Raw genomic sequence first — 13,530 nt, 5'->3', positions numbered from 1 at the left:
CAGCTGTGGGCCCCGTGGGGCAATTGGGGACCCCCCCGGGACACTTGGGGGGCAACTGGGGCTCCGCGGGGCAGTTGGGGTGCAGCGGGGGCCCCGTGGGGCAGCTGGGGACCCCCTGGGGCAGTTGGGGGTCGGGGGGGCGGATCCGGACCCCGTGGGGCAGCTGGGGGGGGGGGGTTGGGGGGCAGCTCCAGGCCCCACGGGGCAATCAGGGACCCCGGGGACAGTTGTGGGGCAGTTCCGGACCCTGTGGGGCAGTTCCGGACCCCCCTGGGGCAGTTATGGGGCCGTTTATGACCCCCCCGGGGCAGCTGCGGGCCCCGCCCCCTCCCCCAGCCCCCACTAATGACCCTCGGGGGGCGGGGCGGGGGCAATTAATCCCCCCAGGGCCGCGGATTGCCCCCGCCATGGGGGAGCTGAGCGACCTGGACCGGCAGATCGAGCAGCTGCGGCGCTGCGAGCTCATCAAGGAGAGCGAGGTCAAGGCCCTCTGCGCCAAGGCCCGGTAACTGCCCCCCTCGCCAGCTGAATTACCCCCCCCGGGGGCAATTGGCCCCGCCCGGGGTAATTAGTGCCCTGTGGGAGGAGCTAATTGCCCCGGGGCTGGGGGGGGGGTGTCTGCAGGGGGGGGGGGGGGGGGGGGGAGGGGGGGGGGGGGGGATCTTGGTGGAGGAGAGCAACGTGCAGCGGGTGGACTCGCCCGTCACGGTGAGTGGGGGGCAGGGGGGCAGTTGGGGGCAGGGGGGGTAGTTGGGGGGCAGAGGGGGCACTTGGGGGGCAGAGGGAGCTGTTTTAGGGGCCACCAGGGGGCGGTAAGTGGGCACAAAGAGATGGTTGGGGGGCACTTGGGGGGCAGAGCGGGCATTTCGGGGGCACTTGGGGGGCAGGGGGGTACTTGTGGGGCACAGGGGGGCACGTTGGGGGGAGTTGGGGGGCCCAGGAGTGGTTGGGGGGCAGAGGGGGCAATAAGGGGGCGCGGGGGCAGTTAGGGGTTGGGAAGAGGTAGTTGGGGGGCAGGGGGGGCACTTGGGGGGCAGAGGGGGGCAACGAGGGCATGACGTAGCGGTCGGGGGGCACTTGGGGGGCGCAGAGGGGCACTTGGGGGGCTGGGGGGGGCTGGGGGGGCGCGCACCGTGGGGCTCTGCCCCCCATCTCGGGGGTCCTGCCCTCCCCCCAGGTGTGCGGCGACATCCACGGGCAGTTCTACGACCTGAAGGAGCTCTTCCGGGTGAGCGCCCCACGGCTGCCCCATGGCTGCCCCACAACTGCCCCCCCGGACCCACAACAGACCCACAACTGCCCCCCAGACCCATAACTGCCCCCCAGGTGCCCCCCTGGACCCCTAACTGCCTCCCCGGACCCAAAAGTGACCCCCCCGGACCCCTAACTACCCCCCAACTGCCCTCGTGGACCCCTAAGTGTCCCCCCCGGACCCCTAACTGCCCCCTAAGTGCCCCCCCTGGACCCACAAGTGCCCCCCAGCTCTCCCAACTGCCGCTCAAGTGCCCCCCAACTGCGTCTTCGTGCCCGCTTATTGCCCCCCAACTGTGCCTAAAAGAGCCTCCTCTACCCCCAACTGCCCCCCAAGTGCTCTCTTTGCCCCCCAAGTGCTCTCTTTGCCCCCCAATCGCTTCTTCGTGCCCCTTCATTACTTTGCAGCGACCCTTGGGCCCCCTTATTGCCCCCCAACCTCCTCCCTCTGCCCCCCAACCTCCTTCCTCCGCCCCCGAAGTGCCCCCTCCGCCCCCCAAGTGCCCCCTCCGCCCCCTAAGTCCCCCCCCCGGCTGCCCCCCAGGTCGGGGGAGATGTTCCTGAGACCAACTACCTGTTCATGGGGGACTTCGTGGACCGGGGTTTCTACAGCGTCGAGACCTTCCTCCTGCTGCTGGCCCTCAAGGTGGGTCCGGCCTGCCCCATAGCGGGGTCCCGGGGGTCCGGGCTGCCCCACGGTGGGGTCTCAAGGGTCTGGGCTGCCCCATAGATGGGCCCCAGGCAGACAAGGAGGGTCCCGGGGGTCTGGGCTGCCCAATAGCGGGGTCCCGGGGGTCCGGGCTGCCCCATAGCTGGGAGCTGGGGGTCTGGGCTGCCCCATAGCAGGGTTTCAGGGGTGCGGGCTGCCCCATAGTGGGGTCCTGGGGGTCCAGGAAAAGGCTTTGGGGGTGCGGGCTGCCCCATAGATGGGACGCAGGGATCTGGGCTGCCCCACAGGTGGGTCTCAAGGGTCTGGACTGCCCCATAGATGGGACCTAGGGGTTTGGGCTGCCCCATAGATGGGACCAGGACGTCCAGGAAAGATCTCTGGGGGTCTGGGCTGCCCCATAGCGTGAACCCAGGCCTCCAGGCTGCCCCATAGATGGGAGCCAGGTGTTGCGGGGTGGACTTGGGGGTCTGGGTTGCCCCATAGCGTGACCCCAGGAGTCCAGGAAAGGGCTGTGGGGGTCGGGGCTGCCCCATAGCGGGACCCCAGAGGTCCAGGCTGCCCCATAGCGTGATCTTAGGGGTCTGGGCTGCCCCACAGATGGGACCCGGGCATCGAGGAAAGGGCTGTGGGGGTCTGGGCTGCCCCATAGCGTGAACTCGGGCCTCCAGGCTGCCCCATAGATGGGAGCCAGGTGTTGCGGGGTGGACTTGGGGGTCTGGGTTGCCCCATAGCGTGACCCCAGGAGTCCAGGAAAGGGCTGTGGGGGTCGGGGCTGCCCCATAGCGGGACCCCAGAGGTCCAGGCTGCCCCATAGCGTGATCTTAGGGGTCTGGACTGCCCCACAGCTGGGACCCAGGCATCGAGGAAAGGGCTGTGGGGGTCTGGGCTGCCCCAAGGACCCCCAGCCCCGCCGCCTGCCCCCCGGCGCGCCCCACACGTGTCCCCCCCCCTGCCCCCCAGGTTCGCTACCCCGACCGCATCACCCTGATCCGGGGCAACCACGAGAGCCGGCAGATCACGCAGGTGTACGGCTTCTACGACGAGTGCCTGCGCAAGTACGGCTCCGTCACCGTGTGGCGCTACTGCACCGAGATCTTCGACTACCTCAGCCTCTCGGCCATCATCGACGGCAAGGTGCGGCCACGCGCGACACGCCACGACACGCCACGACACGCCGCGACACGCCACGACACGCCAGGACACGCTGAGCGGGGAGGGGGCGGCGGGGAGGGGGCTGGCGCCGGCCGCTGCGGTTGGGGTGGCTGCTTCGGTGGCAGGGAGGGGGTGAGAAACAGCTTTAGATGCACTAAGCGTGTGTTGGGACATGCTAGTGACATGCTAAGGACATGCTAAGTGCACATAGGGTGGAGGAAGATGGGTTTTAGGGAAGCTGCTCCGGTGGCTTCGCTCTCAGTGGGTGCGTTCAGGGCGTGGAGAGCGGGATAAAGGCGTTAAGATACACTAAGTGTGTGCTGGGACACGCTAGTGACACGCTAAGACACACTAAGGACATGCTAAGTACGCATAGAGTGGAGGAAGATTGGTTTTAGGGAAGCTGCTCCAGTGGCTTCGCTCTCAGTGGGCGCATTCATGGTATGGAGAGCGAGATAAAGGCGTTAAGGTACACTAAGTAGGTGTTGGGACACGCTAGTGACATGCTAGAACACGCTAAGGACACGTGAAGCACATGTGGGGACATAGGAAGGTCGGTTTTGGGGAGGCTGGGCCAGTGGCTTCGCTCTCTGCGGCTGCGTTTGTAGCATGGAGGAAGGGGTAAAGATGTTGGGATCCACTAACTATGTGCTGCGACATGCCAGTGACATGCTAGCACACGCTAAGAACATGGTAAGTACATATGAAAATATAGGAAGGTCCGTTTGGGGGAGGCTGTGCTAGCGGTTTTGGTCTGTGTGGCTTTGTTAGTGGCGTGGAGAGCATGATAAACACCTTGGGATACACTAAGCATGTGCTGGGACATGCTAGTGACACGCTAAGACATGCTAAGGACATGCTAAGGACATGCTAAGTATATATACGGTGGAGAAAGATTGGTTTTAGGGAAGCTGCTCCAGTGGCTTCGTTCTCAGTGGGTGCATTCATGGTATGGAGAGCGGGATAGAGGCGTTAAGATACAGTGAGCGTGTGTTTGGACACGCTAGTGACATGCTAGGACATGCTAAGGACATGCGAAGTGCATGTGGGGACATAGGAAGGTCGGTTTTGGGGAGGCTGGGCCAGTGGCTTCGCTCTCTGCGGCTGCGTTCATGGCATGGAGAGCAAGGTAAAGATGTTGGGAGACACTAAATATGTGCTGGGACATGCCAGTGACATGCTAGCACACGCTAAGAACATGGTAAGCACATATGAGAAGACAGGAAGGTCCGTTTGGGGGAGGCTGTGCTAGCGGTTTTGCTTTCTGTGGCTTTGTTAGTGGTGTAGAGAGCATGATAAACACCTTGGGATACACTAAGCGTGTGCTGGGACACGCTAGTGACACGCTCAGACACGCTAAGGACATGCTAAGTGCACATAGGGTGGAGGAAGATTGGTTTTAGGGAAGCTGCTCCAGTGGCTTTGCTCTCAGTGGGTGCGTTCATGGCGTGGAGAGCGGGATAAAGGTGTTAAGATACAGTGAGCGTGTGCTGGGACACGCTAGTGACATGCTAGGACATGCTAAGGACACGCGAAGTGCATGTGGGGACATAGGAAGGTCGGTTTTGGGGAGGCTGGGCCAGTGGCTTCGCTCTCTGCGGCTGCATTCGTGGCATGGAGGAAGAGGTAAAGATGTTGGGATACACTAAGTATGTGCTGGGACATGCCAGTGACATGCTAGCACATGCTAAGAACATGGTAAGCACATATGAGACTATAGGAAGGTCCGTCTGGGGGAGGCTGTGCTAGCGGTTTTGCTCTCTGTGGCTTTGATAGTGGTGTAGAGAGCATGATAAACACCTTGGGATACACTAAGCGTGTGCTGGGACACGCTAGTGACACGCTAAGACACGTTAAGGACATGCTAAGTGCACATAGGGTGGAGGAAGATGGGTTTTAGGGAAGCTGCTCCGGTGGCTTCGCTCTCAGTGGGTGCGTTCAGGGCGTGGAGAGCGGGATAAAAGCGTTAAGATACAGTGAGCGGGTGTTGGGACACGCTAGTGACATGCTAGGACACGCTAAGGACACGCGAAGTGCATGTGGGGACATAGGAAGGTCGGTTTTGGGGAGGCTGTGCCAGTGGTCTTGTTCTCTGCAACTGCTTTGGTGGCGTGGAGAGCGCGGTGAGGACGTTGGGATACGCTAAGCGTGTGCTGGGACATGCTAAGGACATGCTAAGCAAACATGGGGTGGAGGAAGGTCGGTTTAGGGGAGGCTGCCCGGGTGGCTTTGCTCTCTGTGGCTTCATTAGTGGCGGGGAGAGCGTGGTGAGCGTGTTGGGTTACACTAAGTGCGTGGTGGGTCACGCTAATGACATGCTGTGACATGTTAAGCACATGTAAAGTACATGGGGTGACATAGGAAGCTTGGTTTGAGGGAGGCTGAACCAGCAGCTTAGTTCTCCACGGCTTCATTGCCAGCATGGATGGCAACATGAGCGTGTTTGGGTGGGTTGAGGACACGCTGGGACACACTAGTGACATGCTAGGACATGCTAAGGACACGCTAAGGAAACATGGGATGGGGGAAGGTGGGTTTGGGGGAAGCTGCTCCGGTGGCTTCGCTCTTAAGTGGCTGTGTTCATGGCGTGGAGAGCGGGATAAAGATGTTGAGAGACGCTGAGCGTGTGGTGGGACACGCTAGTGACATGCTAGGACACGCTAAGGACACGGGAAGCAAACGTGGGGTGAAGGAAGGTCTGTTTACAGGACACTGTGGCAGCGGGTTTGTTCTCCACGGCTTCATTGCCAGCATGGAGAGCAACATGAGCGTGTTTGGGTGGGCTGAGGACATGCTGGGACACGTTAGTGACATGCTAGGACACGCTAAGGACACGGGAAGCAAACGTGGGATGGGGAAGGTGGGTTTTGTGGAAGCTGCTCCAGTTGCTTCGCTCTCAGTGGGTGCGTTCATGGCGTGGAGGGCGGGATAAAAATGTTGGGGGACACTTGAGGGTGAGGTGGGACGCGTTAGTGACATGCTAAGACACGCTAAGGACATGCTAAGCACGTGTGGGGATGTAGGAAAGCTGGTTTAGGGGAGGCTGCACCAGCAGCTTCACATTCTGTGGCTGTGTTCGTGATGTGGAGGGGGCGATAAGCACCTTGAGATACACCAAGTGTGTGCTGGGACACGCTAGTGACATGCTAGGACACGGTAAGGACACGCGAAGCGCATGTGGGGACATAGGAAGGTCGGTTTTGGGGAGGCTGGGCCAGTGGCTTCGCTCTTAAGTGGCTGCGTTCATGGCGTGGAGAGCAGGATAAAGATGTTGAGAGATGCTGAGTGTGTGCTGGGCCACGCTAGTGACATGCTAGGACACGCTAAGGACACACTAAGCACATGTGGGGACATAGGAAGATCGGCTTAGGGGAGGCTGTGCCAGTGGCTTCGCTCTCTGTGGCTCCGTTCGTGGCGTGGAGGGTGGGATAAAGACGTTGGGGTACACTAAGCGTGTGCTGAGACACGTTAGTGACATGCTAGGACACGCTAAGAACATGTAAAGAACATGTAGTGACATAGGAAGGCCGGTTTGGGGGAGGCTGCGGCAGCATCTTCGCTCTCCGCAGCCGCGTTGCTGCTGTTGGGAGCCCCATGAACCCCTTGGGGTCAGTTCAGACCCGCTAAGCACACGCTACTAACATGCTAGGACACGCGAAGGACACGCTAAGCACACGTGGGGACCGAGGAAGGTGGGCTGGGGGAGGGCCGCGCCGGCGGTGTCCCTCTCCGCGTCCCCGTCCCCGCCGGGGGCAGCTCCGTGGGGATGGGCGCGGGGAGGCGGAGCGCGTGCCCGCACACGCCAAGGCCACGCGTGTGCGTGTCGCCCCGCAGATCTTCTGCGTGCACGGGGGCCTCTCGCCGTCCATCCAGACGCTGGACCAGATCCGCACCATCGACCGCAAGCAGGAGGTGCCCCACGACGGCCCCATGTGCGACCTGCTCTGGTCCGACCCCGAGGGTAGGCCCCGCACACGCGTGTGCTTGGCGTGACGCGGCGCGGGGGGCGGGGGCTGCGGGACACGCGGGGGGGAGGTGGTGGGCACGGCAGGGCGTGACGCGTGGGGGCACGCGTGTGGGTTGGCTCACGGGGCTGCGTGTGACACGTGTGTGACGGCCACGGCCACGCTCGGCCCCTCCTGTGACACGTGTGACACATGGGACACGTGTGTGGGTCACACGTCCCATCCAGCCACACTGTGTTGAGCTACAGGGCTGCGTGTGACACGCGTGTGACCCCCCATGGCCATGCCAGGCTTCTCGTGACACACGTGGACGCGTGTGACACGTGTGTGACCCCCTGATGGCCACGCCGGGCTCCTCACCTGACACACATGGACGCGTGTGACACGTGTGTGACCCCCTTCATGACCACGCCGGGCTCCTCACATGACACATATGGACATGTGTGACATGCGTGTGACCCCCCATGGTCATGCAGGTCTCCTCACGTGACACATGTGGACATGTGTGACATGTGTGTGACCCCCTATGGCCATGCTGGGCTCCTCACATGACACATTTGGACGCGTGTGACACGCGTGTGACCCCCCCATGGCCACACCGGGCTCATCACATGACACATGTGGACATGTGTGACACGTGTGTGACCCCCCCATGGCCACGCCGGGCTCCTCACATGACACATATGGACACGTGTGACATGTGTGTGACCCTCCATGGCCACACCGGGCTCATCACATGACACATGTGGACATGTGTGACACGTGTGTGACCCCCCCATGGCCACGCCGGGCTCCTCACGTGACACGTTTGGATGCGTGTGACACGCGTGTGACTCTCCATGGCCGTGCTGGTCTCCTCATGTGACGTGTGGACGCGTGTGACATGTGTGACTCCGCGTGGCCATGCTGGGCTCCTGACATGACATGTGGACACATGTGACGCATGTGACCCCTTATGGCCACGCCGGGCTCCTCACGTGACACATGTGGACATCTGTGACATGCGTGTGACCCCCCATGGCCATGCTGGTCTCCTCACGTGACACATGTGGACACGTGTGACACACGTGTGGCCCCCATGGCCATGCCGGGCTCATCACATGACACATGTGGACACATGTGACACGCATGTGACCCCCCATGGCCACACCGGGCTCATCACATGACACATGTGGACACGTGTGACACGTGTGTGACCCCCCATGGCCACGCCGGGCTCCTCACATGACACATTTGGACATGTGTGACACGTGTGTGACCCCCCATGGCCACACCGGGCTCCTCACGTGACATGTTTGGATGCGTGTGACACGCGTGTGACTCTCCATGGCCGTGCTGGTCTCCTCATGTGACGTGTGGACGCGTGTGACACGTGTGTGACTCCGCGTGGCCATGCCGGGCTCCTCACGTGACACGTGTGGACATGTGTGACACGTGTGATCCCCCATGGCCATGCCGGGCTCCTCACGTGTCACATGTGGACATGTGTGACACACGTGTGACCCCCCATGGCCATGTTGGTCTCCTCACGTGACACATATGGACATGTGTGACATATGTGTGACCCCCATGGCCACACTGGGCTCATCACGTGACACATGTGGACGCATGTGACACGTATGTGACTCTGCGTGGCAATGCTGGGCTCCTCACATGACACGTGGACACGTCACACACGTGTGTGACCCCCCATGGCCACGTCGGGCTCCTCACGTGACACATGTGGACACGTGTGACACACGTGTGACCCCCATGGCCACGCCGGGCTCCTCACGTGACACATGTGGACATGTGTGACACGTGTGTGACCTCCCATGTCCATGTTGGGCTCCTCACGTGACACATGTGGACACATGTGACATGTGTGTGACCCCCCATGGCCACGCCGGGCTCATCACATGACACATGTGGACGCGTGTGACATGTGTGTGACCCCCCCATGGGCATGCTGCTCTCCTCACGTGACACATGTGGACATGTGTGACACGTGTGTGACTCTGCTTGGCAATGCTGGGCTCCTGACGTGACACGTGGACACGTCACGTGTGTGATCCCCCATGGCCATGCTGGTCTCCTCACGTGACACATGGACATGTGTGACATGTGTGTGACCCCCTATGGCCACACCGGGCTCTTCACATGACACATGTGGACACGTGTGACGTGTGTGACTCCCCATGGCCACGCCGGGCTCCTCACGTGTCACATGTGGACATGTGTGACACGTGTGTGACCCCCCATGGCCACGCCGGGCTCCTCACATGACACATTTGGACATGTGTGACACACGTGTGACCCCCCATGGCCATGTTGGTCTCCTCATGTGACACATATGGACGTGTGACACACGTGTGACCCCTTATGGCCACGCCGGGCTCATCACATGACACACGTGGACGCGTGTGACGCGCGTGTGACCCCCGCGCGGCGCGGCCCCCCCGCGGCCGACACGCGTGTGCCCGCAGACACGACGGGCTGGGGCGTGTCGCCGCGCGGCGCCGGGTACCTGTTCGGCAGCGACGTGGTGGCGCAGTTCAACGCCTCCAACGACATCGACATGATCTGCCGCGCCCACCAGCTCGTCATGGAGGGCTACAAGTGGCACTTCGGAGAGACCGTGCTCACCGTCTGGTCCGCCCCCAACTACTGCTACAGGCCAGTCCGCACACGCCAAGCACACGCCAAGCACACGCCAAGCACACGCGGGGCGCGGCGGGGCGGGACGCGGGGCGGGGGGGCGCGGGTGGGCACCGCGGGGCGCTCCGAGGGGCTTCTCCTCCTCGTGGGCTCGACCCTGCCTGCTGCTAGAGGTGAGTCCCAACACGCTAAGAACACGCTAAGCGCATGCTAAGGCGTGGGAGGGTGTGGGGTGATGGGATGTGGGGCGGGGGGGCGCGGGTGGGCACCGTGTGGCGCTCCGAGGGGCTTCTCTTCCTCGTGGGCTCAACCCTGCCTGCTGCTAGAGGTGAGTCCCAACACGCTAAGAACACGCTAAGCGCATGCTAAGGTGTGGGAGGGTGTGGGGTGAAGGGATGTGGGGCGGGGGGGAGGCGGGTGGGCAGTGCGTGACGCTGGAGCGGGACCGTCCCCATCATGGGGTCAGCTCCTGGCTTATGTTATAGGTGAGTCCTGACATGCTAAGAACATGTTAAGAACATGTTAAGAACATGTTAAGAACATGTTAAGAGCATGCTAAGGTGGGGGAGGGTGTGAGGAGAAGGGACACAGGGTGGGGGGACGTGGGTGGGCACCACGTGATGCTCCAGGTGGATTCTCCTCATGGTGGGGTTGGCCATTGGCTGCTGGTACAGGTGAGTCCCAACATGCTAAGAACACGTTAAGCACATGCTAAGGTGTGGGAGGATCAGGGATAAAGGGAAACAGGGTGGGAGGACGCGGGTGGGCACTGCGTGATGCTGGAGTGGGGCGGTCCCCATCGTGGCTTTGGGCTCTGGCTGCTGCTAGAGGTGAGTCCCAACACGCTAAGAACACGCTAAGCGCATGCTAAGGTGTGGGAGGGTGTGGGGTGAAGGGATGTGGGGCGGGGGGGAGGCGGGTGGGCAGTGCGTGACGCTGGAGCGGGACCGTCCCCATCATGGGGTCAGCTCCTGGCTTATGTTATAGGTGAGTCCTGACATGCTAAGAACATGCTAAGAACATGTTAAGAACATGTTAAGAACATGTTAAGAGCATGCTAAGGTGGGGGAGGGTGTGAGGAGAAGGGACACAGGGTGGGGGACGTGGGTGGGCACCACGTGATGCTCCAGGTGGATTCTCCTCATGGTGGGGTTGGCCATTGGCTGCTGGTACAGGTGAGTCCCAACATGCTAAGAACACGTTAAGCACATGCTAAGGTGTGGGAGGATCAGGGATAAAGGGAAACAGGGTGGGAGGACGCGGGTGGGCACTGCGTGATGCTGGAGTGGGGCGGTCCCCATCGTGGCTTTGGGCTCTGGCTGCTGCTAGAGGTGAGTCCCAACACGCTAAGAACACGCTAAGCGCATGCTAAGGCGTGGGAGGGTGTGGGGTGAAGGGATGTGGGGCGGGGGGGAGGCGGGTGGGCACCGCGTGACGCTGGAGCGGGACCGTCCCCATCATGGGTCAGCTCCTGGCTTATGTTATAGGTGAGTCCTGACATGCTAAGAACATGCTAAGAACATGTTAAGAACATGTTAAGAACATGTTAAGAACATGCTAAGGTGGGGGAGGGTGTGAGGAGAAGGGACACAGGGTGGGGGGACGTGGGTGGGCACCACGTGATGCTCCAGGTGGATTCTCCTCATGGTGGGGTTGGCCATTGGCTGCTGGTACAGGTGAGTCCCAACATGCTAAGAACACGTTAAGCACATGCTAAGGTGTGGGAGGATCAGGGATAAAGGGAAACAGGGTGGGAGGACGCGGGTGGGCACTGCGTGATGCTGGAGTGGGGCGGTCCCATCGTGGCTTTGGGCTCTGGCTGCTGCTAGAGGTGAGTCCCAACACGCTAAGAACACGCTAAGCGCATGCTAAGGCGTGGGAGGGTGTGGGGTGAAAGGATGTGGGGCAGGGGGGGAGGCGGGTGGGCACCGCGTGACGCTGGAGCGGGACCGTCCCCATCATGGGGTCAGCTCCTGGCTTATGTTATAGGTGAGTCCTGACATGCTAAGAACATGCTAAGAACATGTTAAGAACATGTTAAGAACATGTTAAGAGCATGCTAAGGTGGGGGAGGGTGTGAGGAGAAGGGACACAGGGTGGGGGGACGTGGGTGGGCACCACGTGATGCTCCAGGTGGATTCTCCTCATGGTGGGGTTGGCCATTGGCTGCTGGTACAGGTGAGTCCCAACATGCTAAGAACACGTTAAGCACATGCTAAGGTGTGGGAGGATCAGGGATAAAGGGAAACAGGGTGGGAGGACGCGGGTGGGCACCACGTGATGCTGGAGTGGGGCGGTCCCCATCGTGGGTTTTGGGCTCTGGCTGCTGCTAGAGGTGAGTCCCAACACGCTAAGAACACGTTAAGCGCATGCTAAGGCGTGGGAGGGTGTGGGGTGATGGGATGTGGGACAGGGGGGAGGCGGGTGGCACCGCGTGACGCTGGAGCGGGACCGTCCCATCATGGGGTCAGCTCCTGGCTTCTGTTATAGGTGAGTCCTGACATGGTAAGAACATGCTAAGCACATGCTAAGGTGGGGGTGAGGTGTGAGGAGAAGGGACACAGGGTGGGGGACGTGGGTGGGCACCACGTGATGCTGGAGTGGGCTGTCCCTATCGTGGCTTTGGGCTCTGGCTGCTGGTATGGGTGAGCCCCGACATGCTAAGAACACGCTAAGCACATGCTAAGGTGTGGGAGGGTGCAGGGTAAAGGGATGCAGGCAGAGGGACGCGGTGGGCACTGCTGAGAGGGACCATCCCCATCATGGGGACAGCTCCTGGCTGCTGCTAGAGGTGAGTCCTAACACGCTAAGAACATGCTAAGAACATGCTAAGGTGTGGGAGGATGTGGGGTGATGGGATGTGGGGTGTGGGGACGCGGGTGGGCACCATGTGACGTCCCGGGGGGCTTCTCCTCCTCACGGGGTCGACCCTGCCCGCTGCTACGGGCGAGTCCCAACACGCTAAGCACACGCTAGGCACACGCTAACGCCGTGTGAAGCTGCGGAGAGGGCGTGGGGTGAAGGGGACGGCGCGGGGGGACGCGGGTGGGCAGCGCGTGGCGCGGGAGCGGGGCCGTCCCCGTCCCGGGGTCGGCCGCCGGCTGCCGCCACGCAAGAACACGCCAAGAACACGCTAAGAACCCGGTGCGGGCGGCGCAGGTGCGGGAACGTGGCGGCCATCTTGGAGCTGGACGAGCACCTGCAGAAGGAGTTCATCATCTTCGAGGCGGCGCCGCAGGAGACGCGCGGAATCCCCGCCAAGAAGCCCGTGGCCGACTACTTCCTGTGACCCCGCCCCCTGCCGGCCACGCCCCGCCCCCCGCCGGCCCCGCCCCCCGCGGTGGGGGGGCGGGGGCTCCAAGATGGCCGCCACGGGGTCACATCAGGGCTTTCCCAAGATGGCCGCTGCCGGTGGGAGGTCACGTGGCCAAGATGGCCGCCCCTGCTGGGAGGTCACGTGGCCAAGATGGCCGCCGCGGGGTCACCCCGGGTCAGCGGGCCTGGCTGAGACGGCTGCCACCCGGGGGGGGGGGGGGGGGCGCTAAAGAAAGGCCCCGCCCCCAAGATGGCCGCCGCTCGGGAATGCCCCGCCCACTGGAGACCCCCGAGGCCCCGCCCCCCGCGGAGGCCCCGCCCCCCCGATTTTTGTTCTCTTTTTAGATAAAAAAAAACACAGAAAAAGGTCCAAAAGCGCCGGGTGCGGTGAGGGAGGGGCGGGGCTACGGGAATGGGCGGGTTATGGGACTTGGGGGCGGGGCCGCGAGGGAAAGGGGGTCTAGGGGACCGGGGGGGATGGGGATGTGGGGGCGGGGCCATAGGGGTGTGGGGCGGGGCTATAGGAGATGGGGCGGGGCC

At 62.2% G+C, this 13,530-nt stretch overlaps 1 protein-coding gene across 1 annotated transcript; it reads left to right on the top strand.

Annotated features, from left to right (window-relative positions):
• Window positions 1-173: 173 nt before the first annotated feature.
• Window positions 174-13,045, top strand: PPP4C (protein phosphatase 4 catalytic subunit). The gene is made up of 8 exons (XM_075411957.1): window positions 174-504; window positions 656-708; window positions 1,178-1,228; window positions 1,796-1,897; window positions 2,882-3,055; window positions 6,908-7,034; window positions 9,504-9,693; window positions 12,835-13,045. The coding sequence occupies exons 1-8, from the start codon at window positions 282-284 to the stop codon at window positions 12,962-12,964; spliced, it is 1,050 nt and encodes a 349-aa protein (XP_075268072.1). The 5' UTR covers window positions 174-281; the 3' UTR covers window positions 12,965-13,045.
• Window positions 13,046-13,530: the final 485 nt, after the last annotated feature.

The sequence above is a fragment of the Opisthocomus hoazin genome, unplaced genomic scaffold, assembly GCF_030867145.1.
Source record: "Opisthocomus hoazin isolate bOpiHoa1 unplaced genomic scaffold, bOpiHoa1.hap1 HAP1_SCAFFOLD_209, whole genome shotgun sequence".
Taxonomy (NCBI): domain Eukaryota; kingdom Metazoa; phylum Chordata; class Aves; order Opisthocomiformes; family Opisthocomidae; genus Opisthocomus; species Opisthocomus hoazin.
This window is presented reverse-complemented; position numbering and strand designations above follow the sequence as displayed.

Excerpts from the sequence above, each read along its gene's own strand:
- PPP4C (XM_075411957.1), top strand. The coding sequence starts at position 282 with ATGGGGCCGTTTATGACCCCCCCGGGGCAGCTGCGGGCCCCGCCCCCT. Across the intron at positions 709-1,177 it reads GGGTGGACTCGCCCGTCACG|GTGTGCGGCGACATCCACGG; the intron begins GTGAGTGGGGGG and ends CCCTCCCCCCAG. Across the intron at positions 9,694-12,834 it reads GCCCCCAACTACTGCTACAG|GTGCGGGAACGTGGCGGCCA; the intron begins GCCAGTCCGCAC and ends CGGGCGGCGCAG.